The sequence below is a fragment of the Lampris incognitus genome, chromosome 2 (genome assembly GCF_029633865.1).
Source record: "Lampris incognitus isolate fLamInc1 chromosome 2, fLamInc1.hap2, whole genome shotgun sequence".
NCBI lineage: Eukaryota > Metazoa > Chordata > Actinopteri > Lampriformes > Lampridae > Lampris > Lampris incognitus.
Window position 1 is genome coordinate 115217224 of NC_079212.1, and position 19988 is coordinate 115237211.

At 47.0% G+C, this 19988-nt stretch overlaps 1 protein-coding gene across 1 annotated transcript; it reads right to left on the reverse strand.

Annotated features, from left to right (window-relative positions):
* Positions 1-1288: 1288 nt before the first annotated feature.
* si:dkey-156n14.3 (zinc finger protein ZXDC) lies at positions 1289-12164 on the reverse strand. Its single transcript, XM_056274437.1, has 10 exons — positions 9906-12164; positions 9090-9242; positions 6613-6691; positions 6367-6497; positions 5980-6150; positions 3530-4293; positions 2248-2332; positions 1953-2125; positions 1729-1830; positions 1289-1424 (listed from the first exon to the last, which is right to left on the reverse strand). The coding sequence occupies exons 1-10, from the start codon at positions 11953-11955 to the stop codon at positions 1338-1340; spliced, it is 3795 nt and encodes a 1264-aa protein (XP_056130412.1). The 5' UTR covers positions 11956-12164; the 3' UTR covers positions 1289-1337.
* Positions 12165-19988: the final 7824 nt, after the last annotated feature.

Consider the following 19988-nt stretch of genomic DNA (forward strand, 5'->3'; position numbering starts at 1 on the left):
CATACTGACATTTTTGTTCATGTCTCTTTCCTCTCAGGATGCTACAAGAATTTAAACATTTCTTTTCAATGGGGTTGTTATTCTTCATCTCCATTATGTAGTGAATAAATCGTTTTGTGATCTTTCAGTGCCTTTAGGACCTTTTTGAAGAAACTATTCTCAGCCCTTGGATAGACTTTTTTTGTTGACTGTCATGAAGAAGTTGCTCTGTTAATAAAGATATCGATTTTGGATTTAACCTGAACACAGAGGCACAGCCTTTCCAGGGCTGAATGATCCATTCTCTCCAATGTAAATGTTTATTGAGTTTTTTTTCAAATATACTTCACATAAATTATAAACTACTATACCCATAATTTCACAATCAGTTTATATTACAAGATTTACTCACCTGTAAAACAGCAAGGATAAAGAAAATGCAACTACATCTCTGGTTGCCAGTGAAAGTTTTCTTTTATTAAAATCTAGCCTGTCAAGTGTTCACATGACTTCTAATTCCTTATCTTTACATATTGCAGTTTAAAAATGTCAACAAAAAGAACTGGCTTAAAAAAAAAAACGAGGGTTGCTTCATACCATTGCCATGATTGTGCTTTGATTCTTTACGTTACTTCTCCGCATGTGGCTCTGGCATTCATTAAATAAACCCAAAGCTAATAAATAGATGACATTATGACACAACAGTTATAACACAACAGTAAAACCCATCTCAGATAATAAAGAGGTGAACCAGCTTGTTTCAACATGGAACTCAACCGCCATAGAAAAATAAATCTGACAAAAAGGTAAAAAGCAATGAAAACAAACAAACAAAAAGCAAGTAGCTCAGTGGTAGTTGTGCACACAGCATATGGTGTCTGTAAGGCAACTGGAGCATAAACAGCACACTGTGTGAGTGTTAATGTGGCACCATAACAATACTGTTAACATCCAGTTGACAAAAAGGCCTCTCGCATGTGCAACAGGCATATGTTTCTTTTACATAAGAGTGCAATCCGTCTTGATTGTAGTAAAAACAGGATTCTATAAAAACAGTTTCAAGATGGACAGTAATATTCCTTTAAATGAAAAAGGACTCCCTCTACCCATCACAAGGTGCATTGGCTTTGGGGTCAATTCCATTCTCTTCCCCAGAATACATTACTTGTGTATCCAAAAAGCTTTGAAAATCCTCGAGAAAACCATTTCACGGAATGGAGGATCTCACATTACGTTTGTTGGTGAAAGCTTTGTCTTTTAAGAGTACTCTTTCTTCTGTGAGCTACTGAGGTCACTGATCAGCAAAGTCCCTGACACATCCTGGAACAACCGAGCCTCGACCCCTTAGCATAGTGGGTTCATTCCAGATCTTGCAGGTTGATGGTGCTCCCTGTGAACTGGGAATTGTCAGAACCGCTGTCATCCTCTGTCATTGCTGAAGGCTCCTGTGATGACACACATCATCAGAGTTAAACTACTCTTTAGCTCACAGCTAAGAGCATAGCATCTATGAAATGGTATCAATTAAATGCTATAGAAATGGAAGAATTAAAAACAACATAAATAGTTGATAGCCATTTTCTCAAGTTATACAATTCCCAAGAGAAAGGCTGTGGCTGAGTCCATAACAGCCTACACTCAAATCAATGTATGCCTGCCAAACCATGCGAGTACAGGATTCCTAACTACTAGAGGTCTGTCAGAGTGCTGGCATGTAGAAGAAATTCAAATGGAGAATGATTATTTTACCTGCAAGATGTTGACAGGCAGGTCAACAGTGAGCTGGGAATGAGAGCTTGAGGGCTGTGAGCTTAGCTGGAAAGGCAAGTCCCCATCACTAGCTGGGTCATCCTGTGCGCACACACTTAGATCAGCATATCTCTACCACAGTGCAGCCATACATCTCCACAATGTGGACTTTTGTTTAGCCATTCTAACCAGTCCTATTTTATTGAAATATCCTGGAATCTTACCTGCAGCAGCTGGATCTGAACATACTGGGCCCCGGTGACAGGGTCCCTGAGAGTCAACCCCCCATTTACTGTGGTGACACCTTCACTGTAACGAGCGCCAGAGGGCGCCAATGAGGTCGAGATGCTGGCGGCCTTCCCTCCTTTACCTTTCCTCTGACCAGAGCCTGAGCTCCCTGGAATGAACAAAGACAACCCAATCACTGGTTGATGTAGGTTGTAAAAACCTCTAGCCATCTACTCCAAGTACAGCACAAGCCCCACAATGCCTTGAATTGGTGACTGAATGGAGTATTACCAGAGCAGAGCGCAGGGCCTCTCTGCTTCTTCTTCTTGGCCAACTGGATGGCTCTGTAGTCAGTCCTAGCTGAGCCTCCACTGTCCTACCATGGACAACATGTACACAGCAGTATTCACAATCATCCAACTTAAACAAAACATCTTACTTGTTGACTTGCTTAAAGCTTGCCACTAAGGATGGGTACCGAAACCCAGCATTAAACAGGCACCGGTGCTAAATTAAAGACCGTAGTATTGATAAGCTCCAACGTTAACGGTTCAGCTATCGGTATTGGAGAAATTAAGAAAATAAATGTCATATTTATTTAGGCTTCATAAACATTATCTTACCCCTTTCATCTGACCAACTCTGTTTCTAATTTTAAATAAGATTTAAGACATTTGTCTATGATTCCCAAACCAGAAGACAGATCTCAGCTTGTCATACGTGGAATCTCTCTGCCTCTCTCTGACGTGCGCGCGCGCGCGCACGCACACACAGACACACACACACACACACACAGAACTTGCTCTCAGTGACAATGGCAGAGAGAGAACTAAACGGTCAAGTCCGGTTATACTTCACTAGAGTCGATGCTGACAATGCTCGTTGCCACAAATGCAACAAGTCTTATGCATTTAAGGGCGGAAACACAAGCAATCTTTGGAAACATCAAGAGAAAGTGCATCAGATACAGGCAGAGAAATACAGTTTTTGACTGCCTAGCTGGTAGTTCATCTCTTGTTGTCCCATCCACCTAAGGTATGTTATGTATGCGAACAGCTAAAGCCCACACTGAGTTATCTAAATTATACAAATATGGGTTAATGATTAAAAGTAACACTCTTGTCCACCCATGAAAAAATAAAGCAGTGTTAATTCTGTTCTTAATTTTTTTTTCTCTCTTAAAAAAGTAATAAAAAGAACGATAAGAGTACCGCTAAGGCTAAGCAGTATCGGTAAGAGTAGTCTACAACTACTGCTTTCGGCTGCTCTCATTAGGGGTCGCCACAGCGGATCATCCGTTTCCATCTCTTCCTGTCCTCTGCATCTTCTTCTATCACGCCAGCCACCTGCATGTCCTCCCTCACCACATCTATAAACCTCCTCTTTTCCCTACCTCTTTTCCTCTTCCCTGGCAGATCCATATTCAGCATCCTTCTCCCAATATACCCAGCATCTCTCCTCTGCACATGTCCAAACCATCTCAATCTTTCCTCTCTTGCTTAAGGTAAGATTAGTAGTACCATTAAAATCTTAACAATACTCATCCCTACTTGCCACAATCTCTACCACTCACCAGGAAGCTGCTCGGTGACACTGCATTAAGCTCCGTGTCTTTCTGTGGGCTGAAGCTGCTGTGACCAGGGAAGACAAACTGAGTGAGAACCTTTCCCCCCTCCTGCGGGCCAAGTACCTCCACACAGCCCAGCAGAGGTCCCGCTCCACCCTGCCCACCCACCTCCACCACCTTGGACGGAGAGGACAGCAGCTCTGCTACAGGGGCTACAGCCAAGGAAGCTGTGGGCTCTGAGCTCAGAGGGTGAGAGAGCGCATGGTCTACAGAGGCACCAGCACCCTGCATAGTGAGGGCACTAAGGTTTCCCAAGGCCTCCGGGGTGACCGTTTGCACATCATCCAGGTTGAGGGTGCCTTGAGGGGGCAGAACATCTCCGACTGTCCCCTCCAGCCCATGATGGGGGCCGATGTCAGAGCTGGTTGCTAGAATGAGAGGGTCCAAAGCCTTTGCCAAGTTGGCACTCGTGCTAGTGCCCAGCGTGGTGCCCACTGAGGAAGGGTCGATGGTGAGGATGCCTGAGCTGACCAAGGAGAGATCCATAGTGAAGGTGCCAGGTGTGCTGCTTCCACCTATGGGCCCACCCATCCCAATGCCCGGTGTAGATGCAGAACCCCCTGGCACACTGGAGAAAAGGGAGCTGAGGTCCAAGTTGGTCAGCTGGTCAGTCCCAGTCATGGCTGGCCCTGCAACAGTTGCTGGAGTAGAGCTGATGAGCTCACTGCTTGGGGTCAGTGTGGGTGTAGTCTCCATCTGGTTCAGAACATCTAGGATTGATGGAGAGGCAGAAGCTATTACGCTTCTTTTAAGCAAGTATTAACTTGCTGTAGTAAAAGTCAAGACTGTAGAATTGAAGTACAAACCCCAATTCCAATGAAGTTGGGACGTTGTGTAAAAGGTAAATAAAAACAGAATACAATGATTTGCAAATCCTTTTCGACCTATATTCAATTGAATACACTACAAAGACAAGATATTTAAAGTTCAAACTGATAAACTTTATTGTTTTTTGCAAATATTCACTCAATTTGAATTTGATGCCTTCAACACGTTCCAAAGAAGTTGGGACAGGGGCAACAAAGACTGGGAAAGTTGAGGAATGCTCAAAAAACACCTGTTTGGAACATTCCACAGGTGAACAGGTTAATTGGAAACAGGTGAGTGTCATGATTGGGTATAAAAGGAGCATCCCCGAAAGGCTCAGTCGTTCACAAGCAAGGATGGGGCCAGATTCACCACTTTGTGAACAACTGCATGAGCAAATAGTCCAACAGTTTAAGAACAACGTTTCTCAACGTACAATTGCAAGGAATCTAGGGATTTCATCATCTACAGTCCATAATATCATCAAAAGATTCAGAGAATCCAGAGAAATCTCTGCACGTAAGCGGCAAGGCCGAAAATCAACATTGAATGCCCGTGACCTTCGATCCCTCAGGCGGCACTGCATTAAAAACTGACATAATTCTGTAAAGGATATTACCACGTGGACCCAGGAACACTTCGGAAAACCATTGTAAGTTAACACAGTTCATCGCTACATCTACAAGTGCAAGTTAAAACTCTACCATGCAAAGCGAAAGCCATATATCAACAACACCCAGAAACACCACCGGCTTCTCTGGGCTAAAGAGGAAAAGGACCATCCAGATTGTTATCAGCGCAAAGTCCAAAAGCCAGCATCTGTGATGGTATGGGGGTGTATCAGTGCCCATGGCATGGGTAGCTTGCACATCTGTGAAGGCACTCTTAATGCTGAAAGGTATATACAGGTTTTGGAGCAACATGGGCTGCCATCCAAGCGACGTCTTTTTCAGGGACGTCCCTGCTCATTTCAGCGAGACAATGCCAAGCCACATTCTGCAAGTGTTACAACAGCGTCGCTTCGTAGTAAAAGAGTGTGGGTACTAGACTGGCCTGCCTGCAGTCCAGACCTGTCACCCATTGAAAATGTGTGGCACATTATGAAGCGTAAAATACGACAACGGAGAGACCCCGGACTGTTGAGCAACTGAAGTTGTACATCAAGCAAGAATGGGAAAGAATTCTACCTACAAAGCTTCAACAATTAGTGTCCTCAGTTCCCAAACGCTTACTGAGTGTTGTTAAAAGGAAAGGTGATGTAACACAGTGGTAAACATGCCCCTGTCCCAGCTTTTTTGGAACGTGTTGCAGGCATCAAATTAAAAATGAGTGAATATTTGCACAAAAAAAAACAATAAAGTTTATCAGTTTGAACATTAAATATCTTGTCTTTCTTTGTAGTGTATTCAATTGAATATAGGTCGAAAAGGATTTGTAAATCATTGTATTCTGTTTTTATTTATGTTTTACACAATGTCCCAACTTCATTGGAATTGGGGTTTGTATGAGTGCATCTTTTCCTTGATTGCAGTTGATCACAAACCATATCAAATTGCAGGCTATTTGTGTGTGTCGTTATAGTCACTTACCAGCACTGAGGTGGTGGTGTTTGAACATGTGGCTCTTAAGGCTGCTGCGTGAGGAGAAGTGCTTGGAGCAGTTGGCCATAGGGCAACGTGTTTTCAGGGTGCTGGCATCCTGTTTATGCTTCTTGGAGTGGATATAGAGGCTGCTACGTGCTGAGAACTTGGCATTACAGCCTAAAGAACATGAGATTCAAAGGGTTAACTGGCCAAATAATTTTAGCACAGAGTCAAAGTAGAAGTAATCAGTGGGTCATTCCCCAAAGTAGTGTGGCAGCACTGTATCATCACAATGACCACTTCCATTCAGTTAGCCCACAAATAACAGGCATCTGTTACCAATGGGAAGATGCAGTTACTAACTGCACATTTGTTCAGCTGACCTATACTGACCTTCTGCATGGCACTGGAAGGGCTTGGTGCCCAGGTGGGTGATACTGTGGCCTTTAAGATGCTCCGCCCGGGTAAAAGACTTCCCACAACCCTCCTCTGGACAGGTGAAGCGACGGTCATCATCATGCTTCCTGATACACAGATACAGGGCAGGAGGTCATGCTTACTAAGGTTCTCTTGTTAAAAAAGACACCAGCATGATTTACATACACAAGTGAAAAAGAGCATTATCACAAAAACACTTACCGTTTGTGACGGAGCAACTTTGACATGCAGGTGAAAGACCAGCCACAACCTTCTGAGTCACAGACAAATGGCCTTTCACCTAGAACAAGAAAGACATTCATTCATCAAGATCTGACTATGTGGACCAATTTAGAAACTAAACTTGATGTAACAAGAACAAGGAGGGTGAGGGGAGATATGCCATTGGGGTTAGTGGATTCAACAATCACTATCCTGGTCCTGGGAGGGTGCCACGAAGCCCATCTTACCCTCTCAACTGAGCCCTCCATAACTTAACTGCTGCCCAGGTTCTCTGACATATAACGTACACTCCCAATCATCGTGGCCAACAACTCAAACATGAACAATATCAACCCCACATGGCACAGATGGTTTAAAAAGCAGGCTGGACACTGGGAAGAAGTCTATCGTCTCCACTATTTGAGAGACACAAAGGGATAGTAGACATAGTTTTATTTCCACACCTGATTTATGACCTTTTTTTTTTACTACTTTATTAATCCCCTCTGAGGAAATTCTCTCTCTTCATTTAACCTATCCTAGCTGTGTAGTTTGGAGCAGTGGGCAGCCGCTGTGCAGCGCCCGGGGACCAACTCCAGTTCGTTTTGCCATGCCTCGGTCAGGGGCACAGACAGGAGTATTAACCCTAACATGCATGTCTTTTTGATGGTGGGGGAAACCGGAGTACCCGGAGAAAACCCACCGCAGACACAGGAAGAACATGCAAACTCTACACAGAGGATGGCCTGGGATGACCCCCAAGGTTGGACAACCCCAGGGTTCGAACCTAGGACCTTCCTGCTGTGAGGCGACAGTGCTAACCACTGGGCCACTGTGCCGCCCACACACTGGGCCTCCACTTCAATTTCCTGTACAAATAATATTGACATGCTTTCTACCGTCTAAAATGTAGTGGACATCATCAGAACAGGAGTAGATCCAGGAGACTCGTGAAAATATGGAACCTTGTCTGTGGTCACAAGTCTGAGTGATAAAAGATGTTGGCAGCCTTTCCCAAGATGCCATACTAATGGACAATACTCACTTAACAAAACATAGACCAGAATGGCATGTCAATGGTCCTGTCCCTCTGCAGCCAGTATAAGTGATCTAATTTTTCATCAACACCAATCTAATATGCTTCTCTCCACCATTACATTCTGTTAATTTTGAAGTATGAAATGGAAGTTTCACAAAAAAACTTTTTTCCCTAGATTGTATGTTTTTATTAGTATAGAGGCTAATTCTCTGCTTCAGACTGAAGAACCCCCTCCCAGTCCATCTCACACACACAATTTTATATCTTGGCTTTATAACAGCTTCATAAGTATTATCCAGAATTTTCTGAGTGATCAATTTCAGCAAATGAGAATTTGGTTTCTTACACACAATCAAGTTTTTTGTCTGACTCAATTACATATTAGTGAGTAATTGGGTCAGACATAATATTCATAAATATTGTTGCATATTTTCATCTCATTCAATCTGCATATAAATACACACTGAAATGAGGAAAGGGACAATAAATAAAAACTTGCATGAGATTTGGCTGTATAGCCAAGTTATTTCAACTTCACTATTTTGCAGTTTGCATGCAAGAGAACCTAAGTTGGTTTGTTAAAATGGCTTGGAAAGAGCCCATATAGTCTGTTCACAGGCACATGGGTACAGTAAGAACAAGAGAAAGCAACAGATCTAGTTCTTTCTTTCTCATACATACACTGTACTATACTTTTGCCCAAGTAATAACCATTACTGTATCATCATTTAATTTTCAATTGCACGGAACTATGTTGTTGTATTACATAAGAAAAGACTTTATAGTTCACCCCCCCCAAAAAACAAAACAACACATAATTGCTGTTGTATTTTGTAGGGCTTTTTCACTGCGGAATTGAAAATGGAATCAAATATCAATTCTTTCTAGTATTGTATTCAAGTTTAAAATGCTGGCATCTTAACAACTCTAATTACATGATGATCATAGCAGTTTTGATTCAGTCATAAATGTTTGACACAAAGCCATTAAATATACAACAAAAAGGGTTATTTTATTACATTTAGTTCAACATTGCACAGTCAATATAGTGAGTGCAATTTATCAATCAAAACTTTCATTATGAAGCAATTAATCTGAAAGGGAATAACATCAACAACAGATTGTCATTTGAATAGTCAAGCGTCATATCTGAGCACTACTTTAAATATTCTGATTAAACATCTCAAACATTATTACCAGTGGTGATGCGCATGATAATCTGACCTCAATACAAGTGTAGGAAATGCATGTTAATGCCTAGGAATACCATTTGGCTTAATCATAAATGCATAACACCAAGAGAAAAGAGCTCCACGATTCAAGGAGCCTGTGCCTTCAAGTCTTCATTTAATTGCCACAAGACAAACATGCCAACTGAGCTACTTATGCAACAGTCTGCAATACTCACACACAGAACTTGTTTGGGTCTACAGCCTACCTGTGTGACTTCGCATGTGGATCTTGAGGCGGCAAGCCTTGTCATATGTCTTGTCACAGCCCGGGTAAGTGCAGGTGAAGTGGCCCGTCTCTCTGAAGTGCGTGCGGTTGTGGGAAAAGAGGGCACTAAAGGTGATGAAGGTCTTTTCGCAACCTGGATGGGGAGAAAGGAAACATGAAGGGCAATGTTACATAGACAAAAAGATATGGCAACATAGCTGTATTACAAATATTCAAGGTCAATTATGCAGGTGAAAAAATAATTTATATTTTCCCTGTCCAGCCTATGTCTGTTGTGTTAAAGGCTACAATGGTAAAGGAAATTTTTGGGTACAGTTTCTTTAATATTATCGTTTAATATAAATATTTACAGTAGAACATGTGGGTATTAGTAAATGTTTCTGTTATGCAACAAATCATTGCATTAAAACAGGGAGAATGTGATGATGATAAACTACTAGAGCAGATTTAGCATTATATCTCTAAATCTGTTACCACATTGTCTACCATGCCCACTCAGCACCTATTGCACACCTACTCATCCTTGATGAGGAATCTCACCTCTGATGATCTTCCTGGTGGCTTGCAAAGTTTCATTTCCTAAAAAGTTTTTTTTCTTTTTCTGTCGGGCTCTTCCTCATCTGTATTGAGGATAGTGGGTACTGTCCATTATCGTTTACTGTCTACACATTTTTTCCTGTATGAATGTAAAGCCCCTTGAGACCGTAACTGTGATTTTGGACTATACAAATACATTTGACAAGGAAATAAGAAAAACATGTTCAAGCAAAGCGTCATAATACATTCCAGATTTTACCTGGAAATTCACACTTGTAGGGCCTCTGGGGCTCAAAGTGGACCCTCTGGTGATTGGTGAGTCGTGTGGCACTGCGAAACCTCTTGTTACAGATCTCACAGACGAAGGCATTCTCCTGATCATGCACTTTGACATGGGCTTTCAGGTTGTATATGGTGGTGAAACGCCTGCCGCAGCCCTCAAACTGACAGGTGTGTGGCCTCTGCTTGTCATGGGACTGGAGGTGGCGCTTCAACTTGTAGGAGGTGGCGAAAGCCCAGCCACAGCCCTCGACAGTGCACTGGTAGGGTCGAGGGTCCTCAGCGTGGTTAAGGAGAAGGTGAATTTTCAGTTTCTGGCGTGTGGCAAACGCACAAGAGCAGCCTAGTTCGGGACAGCCAAAAGACTCCATTGTCTCCTTCTTGGACTTGACCAGATGCACAGACTGTAAGTCACTGTCATCACAGCTTGCGACCGTGGCTTTAGGAGAGTGAGCAACCAAATCACCCTCTGTTATGGCACATAGTGTCCCCGTCTCCTGCTTGACGATGGGACAGGGGTCCAGAGAGGTGCCCAGCTCGGACAACGAACAGTCATCCACCAGGGTCAAGTCAGAGTCGCTCACGGACAAGCTGGGCCGCGGATCCTCATGTTGTCCAGAGCCAGACACCCCGAGAGTGCTGATTTTACCTATAGATTTAGTACCACTGTCGTAATTAAGAAGAACAATATCCTCGTGGTCTTTCATGCCCAAATGTTCCTTAAGGCTGATCATGTCATCATCTTTGTGGACGTAGCCCTCGGGCGGGGCTGCAAGCGTTAATATGCCGTTTTCAATGGTCACTATGATGCTTTGGTTGTTTATCATGATAGTTCCCGAGAAGGTTTCGCTGGCGGCGGCACTCGCCGTGGCCATGTCCGCGTTTGTGTTCTGCTGGAGCCCGACTGCGTCGGAAATCAAGTCGGAAGTGTCCATGGCGTCGCCCATGTTGACGGCTTTCACGATGCATGCGTTTTCAGCGACCAAAGTGCAGCCATCGTCGTTGTAATTGTTGTTGTTATTAACATTGTTATTATCTCGAGGCTGTAAGGAAAGCTCGCCGGTCAATCTGTCTTTGCCTACAGTGCATACTTGGACACGACTCCCATCGCCATGTTCGTTGGGTAGAACAACACCTTCGACGGTCTGTTTAGCGTTCTCTGTAACCGCCGCCTCCCCCCCTTCAGCCGATTCTTCGCCTAAAAAGTTGCACACATCATCGGATTTTCTCAAGTCCTTCTTTGCTTCGAGGCAGTCCAAGTTTTCATCCGACGACACGACAAGGATATCGGCATTCTCAACCTCCATGGAGCCTCCGCGGGGACTAATTTTACAACCGTCTTTGCGTTCGCCTCTCATCTTATCGCCGCTCTCAGATAGCGCGTCCGCTCGGTGTTTGCTCGTTTCCCCGCTGCCATCCTTTTGGACGACGTTGAAAACGACATAGAAATCCTCGGTGTTTGTGTTTGCCCTGCCCGTGTTGTTGCTGCTCCCCCGGTCAGCTGCGTTCCTCTCGGCCGCTAGCGACGACGGCTTCTGCTGCTGCTGCTGGGAGGCGCCGTCTTCGCGATGCTGCCGTAAAACCGGAGACAGAAGTCGCCGCTGTTGCGAGCGCTGCTCTCCCCCCTCGGACGGAGGCAACGCCATTTGCAATATGGTGTCTCCGCTCCTTCTGTCACGTCTGAACGCGGGTTTGGAGAACTCAAGTTGAAGCGACGGTGCCTTCACGTTACCGAATCCAACATCACCGGGTTCGGGGTCGTGTTCGTCGTCCTCTTCATGTTTGCAAATACGCCGGCGGGTCCCGCTGCCATTTGCCACCAGCGGGCAAAATGGAGAAGCTCCGATCGGCCCGTCGCCCTTATCACTTTGGGGCCCGTGTAGTTCCACAAATCCCCCCGCATCGTTATCTCTGCAAATTGCGTAAGACGGTGTCTCAGTTGTAGCGCTCAGCGAGGATGAGCCAGTTCCACGTAGGGCGCCATGTTGACTGTGAATGTTTTGGGCATCGGAGAGCCCCTGGATTTCCATCTTGGTATCCCTGTAGCAGCAGTGGATAAAAGGCCCGCCCTGCATGCGGAGGGAGATCCGTGGGGGCCACCTCACAATTTTTGGCCAACCGGTGCTTTATTTGCGCTTTTACTCCGGAGAAATTGCGGACTGGATTTAAATGCATTGGGTATTATGAAGCTCTCCCAATCCAAGATGTAAAATTCACCGGTATCAATAAAGCTTACATTCTGTGGTGAATTACCAAGCAGTCACGGCCTGCATGCTATCAGTTATTGAATAAAGAGCCGAGTATTAATGTCGTATATTCAGCGTTTTCCAACGTGACTATATTGCACGTTTAAACAGATGCCACTAAGGGGCAGTATAGCACAATTATATATGAACTTTACGGCGCTCTTAAACTTGGGTCGACTCCACGATTTAACAAATAATTAATGAAAAGAATGTTACCGTTCATTCGTCCCTCATGTTATACTAACTCAGTTAATTACTTTTTTCCCATTTCACCGTTGGAAAGTTTCTACAGGGGTATGGTGCATTCCTTCATTCCAGCGTGAACAAACGGGTAGCCCGCACCTGTCACTGATTGACAGGTGTCTTAATACAAGGACTAACACGAAAAAACTAGATCTAAACTAGAAATGGAAACGAATGATCCGCTGTGGCGACCCCTAACGGGAGCAGCCGAAAGTAGTAGTAGACTAAAAAACTAGATCTGCGCTTCCAATGTTTTCTGATGCTGTAAAACGTGTGTTTACATCGATAGTGATTTAATTTTAATGACATAAAATGCTTGTTTTCCACCATCCATCCATTATCCGAACCGCATTCCTGCTCTCAGGGTCGCGGGAATGCTGGAGCCCATCCCAGCAGTCATATGTCAATATACCTCAATTTTAAATGGTAAAATAAATCACAGATTTGAATTTTAACATTATCAAAACATGAATAGTTAGGGAACCTAATGATTTGATATGACATTCAATTTTATTGCAAAAAAGTTTAATTTTAACATGGTAGTGTAGAGGATGTAAGGAGACGAGACCACTTATACTTTTGACCACACAGCCATGGGGTCGTTTATTTCCTCCAACTCATTTTAAGTGAATAGTTTTCAATAACAAAACCTCAGCCTCGTGTCTACCCAAAATCCCCCTTGCTAACGCCTCCCACTGTCTTAAAAGGGACCGTCTCTGGTCCGCATGGTGAATATGTAACCTTCAAGTAGGTCACTTCACATGCCCCCCCAGAATTCACCATGACAAAAGAAAATCAACGTAGTGGGGGACGAATAATGCGGCCAAAACGGCTCCTCTTGAAGGGTGTAGGGGCAAGGGGGTGTCCATCGTGCCGGATGAAGACGCACCCGGCCGACTTTAGGTCCTTGGGGACGTAACACTGAGGGAGGCCGTGCCGCAAAGTTGGGACTGGAGTGAAAATGCCGGCGCCGTCCTGGAACACTGCCCGTTGGCGGGCAGCAGACCAGGGTGCCGCGCCGTCCGGAGGAAATTCCCCCGGGAGTGGCTGGCCGTAAACCAGCTCGGCCGACGAGGACTGGAGGTCTTCCTAAGGGGCAATCCGCAGGCCAACTATGACCCATGGCAGCCGGTCCACCCAGCTGCTGTCTGTGAGGCTGTCCCGAAGAGCGGCCTTCACAGAACGATGAAACCGCTCACATAAACCGTTGCCCTGCAGGTTGTACGCCGTGGTGCAATGGAGCTTCACCCCTATAGGCTTTCAGCGACTGCAGTCCAGAGCTGTGAGAGATGTGAACTGTGGGCCCCAGTCAGAAGTGAGTTCAGATGGCGTGCCAAACCGGGCTACCCAGGACCCGATAAATGCCCGGGCCACCTCGGCAGACGTGGTGGATGACAACGGAATAGGCTTCGGCCACCTGGTGGTCCTGTCCACCATGGTGAGGAGGTAAGTGAAACCACGGGAGGAGGGAAGGGGTCCCACTAGGTCCACACTGACCTAGTGGGCGCCAGGGGTGCCTTGGTGTGGAGGTGAACCTTGGAGCGCTGACACGCCACACAGGTGCCTGCCCAGTCCTTGACGCCCTTCCTGAGGCCATGCCACACGAACTTGGCCCCCACCAACTTCGTTGACGCTTTCACGCCTGGATGTGAAACCATGGATGGCATCAAAAACCCACCGCCGCCAGCCAATGAGCACCATGGGCCGGGGCTGACTCGTGGAGATGTCACAGAGTAGCGTGGCCCCGGCGTCGTCGAACACAACATCCTTCAACTGCAGCCCGGTGCCAGCGGTCCGGTAGGTCTGCACTTCTGTGTCAGCAGCCTGGTCTGCAGCCATGGCTGCGTAGTCGAGTCCCAAGTGGACGGGGCCCCCACCATCGCCCGGGAGAGGCAGTCGACGGCGAAGTTGTCCTTGCCGGCGACGTGCTGGATGTCAGTGGTGATCTCTGAGATGTAAGAGAGCTGGCGCTGCTGGTGCCCAGACCACGGCCCAGTGGTTTTGGCCATGGCGAACGTCAGCGGCTTGTGGTCCACAAACACAGAGAACCGGCGGCCTTCCAGCAGGAACCGGAAGCGCCGGATGGCGAGAAACAGGCCAAGAAGCTCCCGGTCGAAGGTGCTCTACTTCCTCTCACTGCTGCGCAGCTAGCGGCTGAAAAAAAGCGAGGCGAGCGGTTGCCAGGCTCCACCCACCCACTGCTCATACACTGCCCCCACGGCGTAATTTGAGGCATCCGTGGTGAGTGCTACTGGGGCAGTTGGTGATGGGTGCGCCAAAAAGGCGGCGTCAGACAGCGCAGCCTTAGCGTCCTCAAACGCCTAGTTCCTCTCTTCCGAACAGTCCACTGGGCCCTTCGGGGTCGTTACCCTTCAGAGCAGGGGTCGGGAACCTTTTTGACTGGGAGAGCCATAAAAGCCAAATATTTCTAAATATATTTCATTGAGAGCCATATAGTATTTTTAACGTATAATAAATTAAATATGTCTTACTTTTAATGCGACTTCTGGTGCTGCATGGTTTTGCTGATGGCCTTGTAGTCTGGTTCATACGTGGTGAGGTTGAGCTTCATGCAGGCGTTGAGGCTTCCATCAGCTAAACGTGAGCGTAGGTTGGTCTTAATGTTCCTCATATGCGAGAAAGACTGTTCACATGCATATGTAGAGCCAAACATGGTCAATACGGCAATACTCACACGCTGCATTGTGTGGTATGTCACAGGAAGCTCGTTCCAAGTTTTAAGAATCAGCTGGTCTTCAGGTTGAAGATTTTTAATTTCTGTCCACTTGTGTTCCCTCGCCAGCTCTGCTCGCTGTCACGCAAGACTTTCCAACTCTCCATTAAGTGACTTGAACTTACTCATCCACATGTCTGATGCCTTCAGGTCAGCAACTTCCAGCTCAAAGTCTCCGATAGAAACCCCGGGGATGCATGTCAGGTCGATTTTGTCCACTGCACACTCATGTGGATGAGTGATGAACTTGAAAAGACCAGTGCGCGCACGAAATTCTCCAAAACGTGCTTTGAATGACTGCAGGAGATTGAACGTAAAGCCAGCTAGCTGCTGGAGATCCAGATGTTGAGTGGAGTCACTTGCTAAGCATGCATCTCTAAATTGTTGCAGTCTTTCAAAGTGCAGAAGACGACCTGTTTCAATGTCCCTGAGAAAGACTTCCAGCTTGCTTTCAAATGCAAACACTGCTTGTTGAAGGGATGAGATTGTATTTCCAATACCTTGCATTTTCACATTGAGCTGGTTCAGATGGCCAGTTATGTCCACGAGATAGTGAAACTGCAGGAGCCAGTCAGTGTTGTCTAGCTCAGGATGCTTGACGCCTTTCATTTCAAGAAAAGTCCGGATTTCACTCAGGCAAGCTGCAAAACGGCTGAGCACCTTCCCCCTTGACAACCAACGCACGTTGCTGTGTAAAAACAGACCGGGATAATGATTCCCAACTTCTTCTAACAGAGCTTTAAACTGGCGATCATTTAAAGCTCGGGCAACAATAAAGTTGACCACTCGAATGACCAGAGACATCACCTCGCCAAGCTCCTGGCCACACGTCTGAGCGCAAAGCGCCTCCTGGTGCAGGATGCAATGAAAACTTAGGATGGCTCTCTTTTCATGTTCACGGAGAAGCGCTACAAATCCTTTGTTCTTCCCCAACATACAGGGTGCACCATCAGTACAGACAGAAATAAGTTTATCCATCGGTAGTTTTTTTTCTTTAGCAAACTCCATGAAAGACATGAATAAATCCTCTCCTCTTGTTGTCCCTTTCATTGGCAAAACAGCCAAGCTTTCCTCACGCAGTGTGTCACCTGCAGCATACCTGGCAATGATACTGCACTGAGATAGATGGCTAACGTCTGTTGACTCATCTAACGCGAGAGAAAAGTATGTCCCGGCGTTTATGTCCTTAATTTGTGTTTCCTCGACTTGATTTGCCATCATGATGCTACGATCGTGCACAGTTCTTGCTGACAGGGGCATGTCTTTTATTCGTTTGATTATCTTGTCTTTATTTGGGAAGTCATCAAACAGTTCATTGGCCACATCAAGCATGAATGTTTTGGCATACTCGCCATCTGTGAATGACTTTCCATTCCTTACTATTGCCAAAGCCCCCGCAAAGCTAGCGGAATTCCCGTCACCTTGCTTGGTCCACACACGTAGTTGCTGCTGACTCGTCTGCACTCTCCGCTGTAGCTCCTCGCATGCCCTTTTCCTGCTGTCCCCCGCTGGATATTTCGATGCAAATGAAGCATGGTGCGTATCGAAGTGCCGCTTTATATTTGACCGTTTCATCGATGCAATTTTATCATTGCATATTAGACATACCGCAGATCCTGCTCTCTCCACAAATGCAAATTCCTCTGTCCACGCAGCCTGGAATGCACGGTAATCATCGTCTTTTTTTCTTTTCGCCATCTTTTCCGTTACAAGGGTTGAAGCGGATAAACTAGTTGGCTATCTGATAAAATTGATTTCTTCACCTTTACAATGACCCGGACATGCTCGCGAGCCATTGGTTCCCGACCCGACCCACGGGTGACCCGTGACCCGTGAAATTTATCTTCAAAACTAATTTCTGTTTACTTTAAAATGACACGGTATTATTAAGAAATATCACAAGTATTTTAAAATCAGTTCCAAACTGATTTTTTTGAAAAAAAAATAAAATTTCAACTCAAAATTGTCTGGGAGCCATATGCCGTCACCGGAAGAGCCATATATGGCTCGCGAGCCATAGGTTCCCGACCGCTGCTTCAGAGCCTCATACAGGGGGCGCATGAGATGAGCCGCCCGGGGAATTAACCTGTTGTAAAAGTTCAACCATGCCCAGGAACTCCTGCAGGGACTTCACCGTGTTCGAGCGTGGGAATCTGGCGACGGCGTCCACCTTGTCGGGGAGGGGGGTTGCTCCGTCCTTTGTAACCCGGTGCCCAAGGAAGTCCATGGCTGGCAGGCCCAACTGGCACTTTGCCGGGTTGACGATGAGCCCATGCTGGCTGAGCCGCTCGAGCAGCTGCCGGCGGTGAACCAGGTGCTCCGCCGCGGACGTACTGGCCACGAAAATCTCGTCCAGGTAAACAAAGAGGAACGGCATATCCCGCAGCACAGTCCACGACCCGCTGAAAGGTCTGCGCAGCCCCCTTCAGCCCAAACGGCATTCTCAGGAACTCGGAACAGGCCGGCCCATCCTGTGGGCGAACCGGCACCTGGTGGTATCCGCGCACCAGGTTCACCTTGGAGAAGATGACCGCCCCGCCAAGTACACGGAGAAAGTCCTGGATGTGCGGGAAGGGGTAGCGGTCCGGCGTCGTGGCGTTGTTGAGGCGGCGGTAATCACCTCATGGGCGCCAGCCGCCGTTAGCCTTCGTGACCATATGCAGGGGGAGGCCCACGGGCTGTGGGAGCGTCGCACGATGCCGAGGCGCTCCATGTTGGCCAACTGTTCCCTGGCGATGGCGAGCTTGACTGGGTCGAGGCGCCGTGCACAGGCGTAGACTTGGGGGCCCGTGGTGGTGATGTAGTGTTCCACTCCGTGCTTGGTGACTGCTGACGAGAAAATGGGCGTTGTGAGGTCTGGAAACTCAGCGAGCAAACGCTGAAATTCATCCCAGGTGGTAAGCATGTTGGACAAGCCGATGGGACCCGCCTCCCCCAGCGTACATGCGTAGGAGCAGAAGGAGACGGCGTCAACCAAGCGGCGGTTTTTAACATCTACCAACAGCCCATAAGCGCGCAAGAAATCCGCACCCAGGAGGGGAATGGACACCTTCGCCATCAAAGTCTCAGCCGAACCGCCGACCTCCACATACCTCGTGCCATAGGTGCGGATGGGGGTGCCGTTGGCAGCATCCATGGAGGGGCCGAATCCGCCGGCCATCACGTCCACTGGTGTCGCAGGCAGTATGCTCCGCTGTGCGCCCGAATCAACTACGAACCGCCGGCCGGAGATGGTGTCCTGAATAAACAGCAGCCTGCCTTCCTGGCCAACGCTTAGCGCTACTATTGAGCGCCGGCCCTGGCTTTTACCGCCCTGCTGAAAGTGCATGGTGCACGGTCTTGCTTGGCTTTGGCTCCAACCCTAGCATGGTAGAAGCACAGTCCCCCTGAGTCCTGCTGCCGACGAGAAACTGCTGTCGCGGCGACGCCCGCAGCCTCAACCGGCGGTGGTGGAAGAGCGCGGGCAGGCAGCAGAGCGGCCGCACACCGCTGTCGGCTGGCCAGAAAAATCCTGTCAGCCTCCGCGGCCAACTCCCAAAAGTTGCTGGTGGTGGACAACTTGGAGCTGGCCAAGGCAGCACGGACGTGCGAGGGGAGCTGACGGAGGAACAGCTGGCCGAAAAGGAAGACGGGGTCGCACGAACCCAGCATACTCAGCATCTTGTCCATTAGCTCCGATGGCTTGCCGTCTCCCCAGCCTCGCGGCGAAAACAACCAGTCCGCCCGCTCCACCTCTGCTAGCTCCAAAGCCTGCAGCAAGTGTCTTTTAATCATACCGTACTTATCCACGGGCGGCGGGGCTTGCAGCAGGCCCAATATCCATGACGCTGTAGATGTTCCGAGTGCCGCCACGACGTAGTGGTACTTGGTCTCATCCACGGTGGTATTCCTAATAGCGAACTGGGCTGCGATGTGAGCGAATCATGCTGCCGCAGCCGTTTCCCAGAAGTCGGGCAGTTTGAGCTAGACGGCGTTAGCCACTGCCGCTGCACTGGTAGCTTCGTTCGCCATGGCTCACGTCGGGGTCACCAATGTGGAGGATGAAAGAAAGGAGACGAGGCCTCTTCTACTTTCGACCACACAGCGGTGGGGCTCGTTTATTTCCTCCAACTAATTTTAAGTGAAGTTTTCAATCCCAAAATTTCAGCCACAATCCCCTAACCCCTCCCACTGTCTTAAAGGGACCGTCTCTGCTCCGCATGGTGAATATGTAACCTGCGAGTAGGTCACTACAGTAGCACTATCACGTATTGTGGAACAGTTTGTATAAATTAACATGGTCTGCACTACAACTGCAGCTTGGAGACGTATTTAACATATTTTACCGTGGTATCGCATTTAAATTGTGGTGTTTTGCAGGGGCTCTCTGGCAGAATAGTTTCAGTGAAATAAATCAGACACTTGAACATAATCCAATGTTAAGTTGCTGTTTTGTAACAGCGAAACAAGGAGAAGAGGCAGTAGCCCATAACAGCCCAATAGCCCACTGTTCCAAACAATGCAGAAACCACAAACCTTGGGCCGGAGATGATCCTTAAATAGCATCTTTATTTTATTCCTAAGCAAGTGCTATAAAACAGAGACGCTCTTATTCAATCAATTGTGACGGACACAGTTAGATACAAAATAACACTTATTTATAGTTTCAGAGAAAAACAAAATGAACAGCGATTCTTCACAAAGTAGTCTGTACATCAGTTGAGATATGCTTACACTTAACCCACATGTAAGCTTTCACAGAACACATCAGAATGGGAAGGGTAGTGAGCAGAGCAATAGTAACTGTCCATTGTCATTGATATTATCAACTAATACACACTGCATATGAAGCTTGACATGC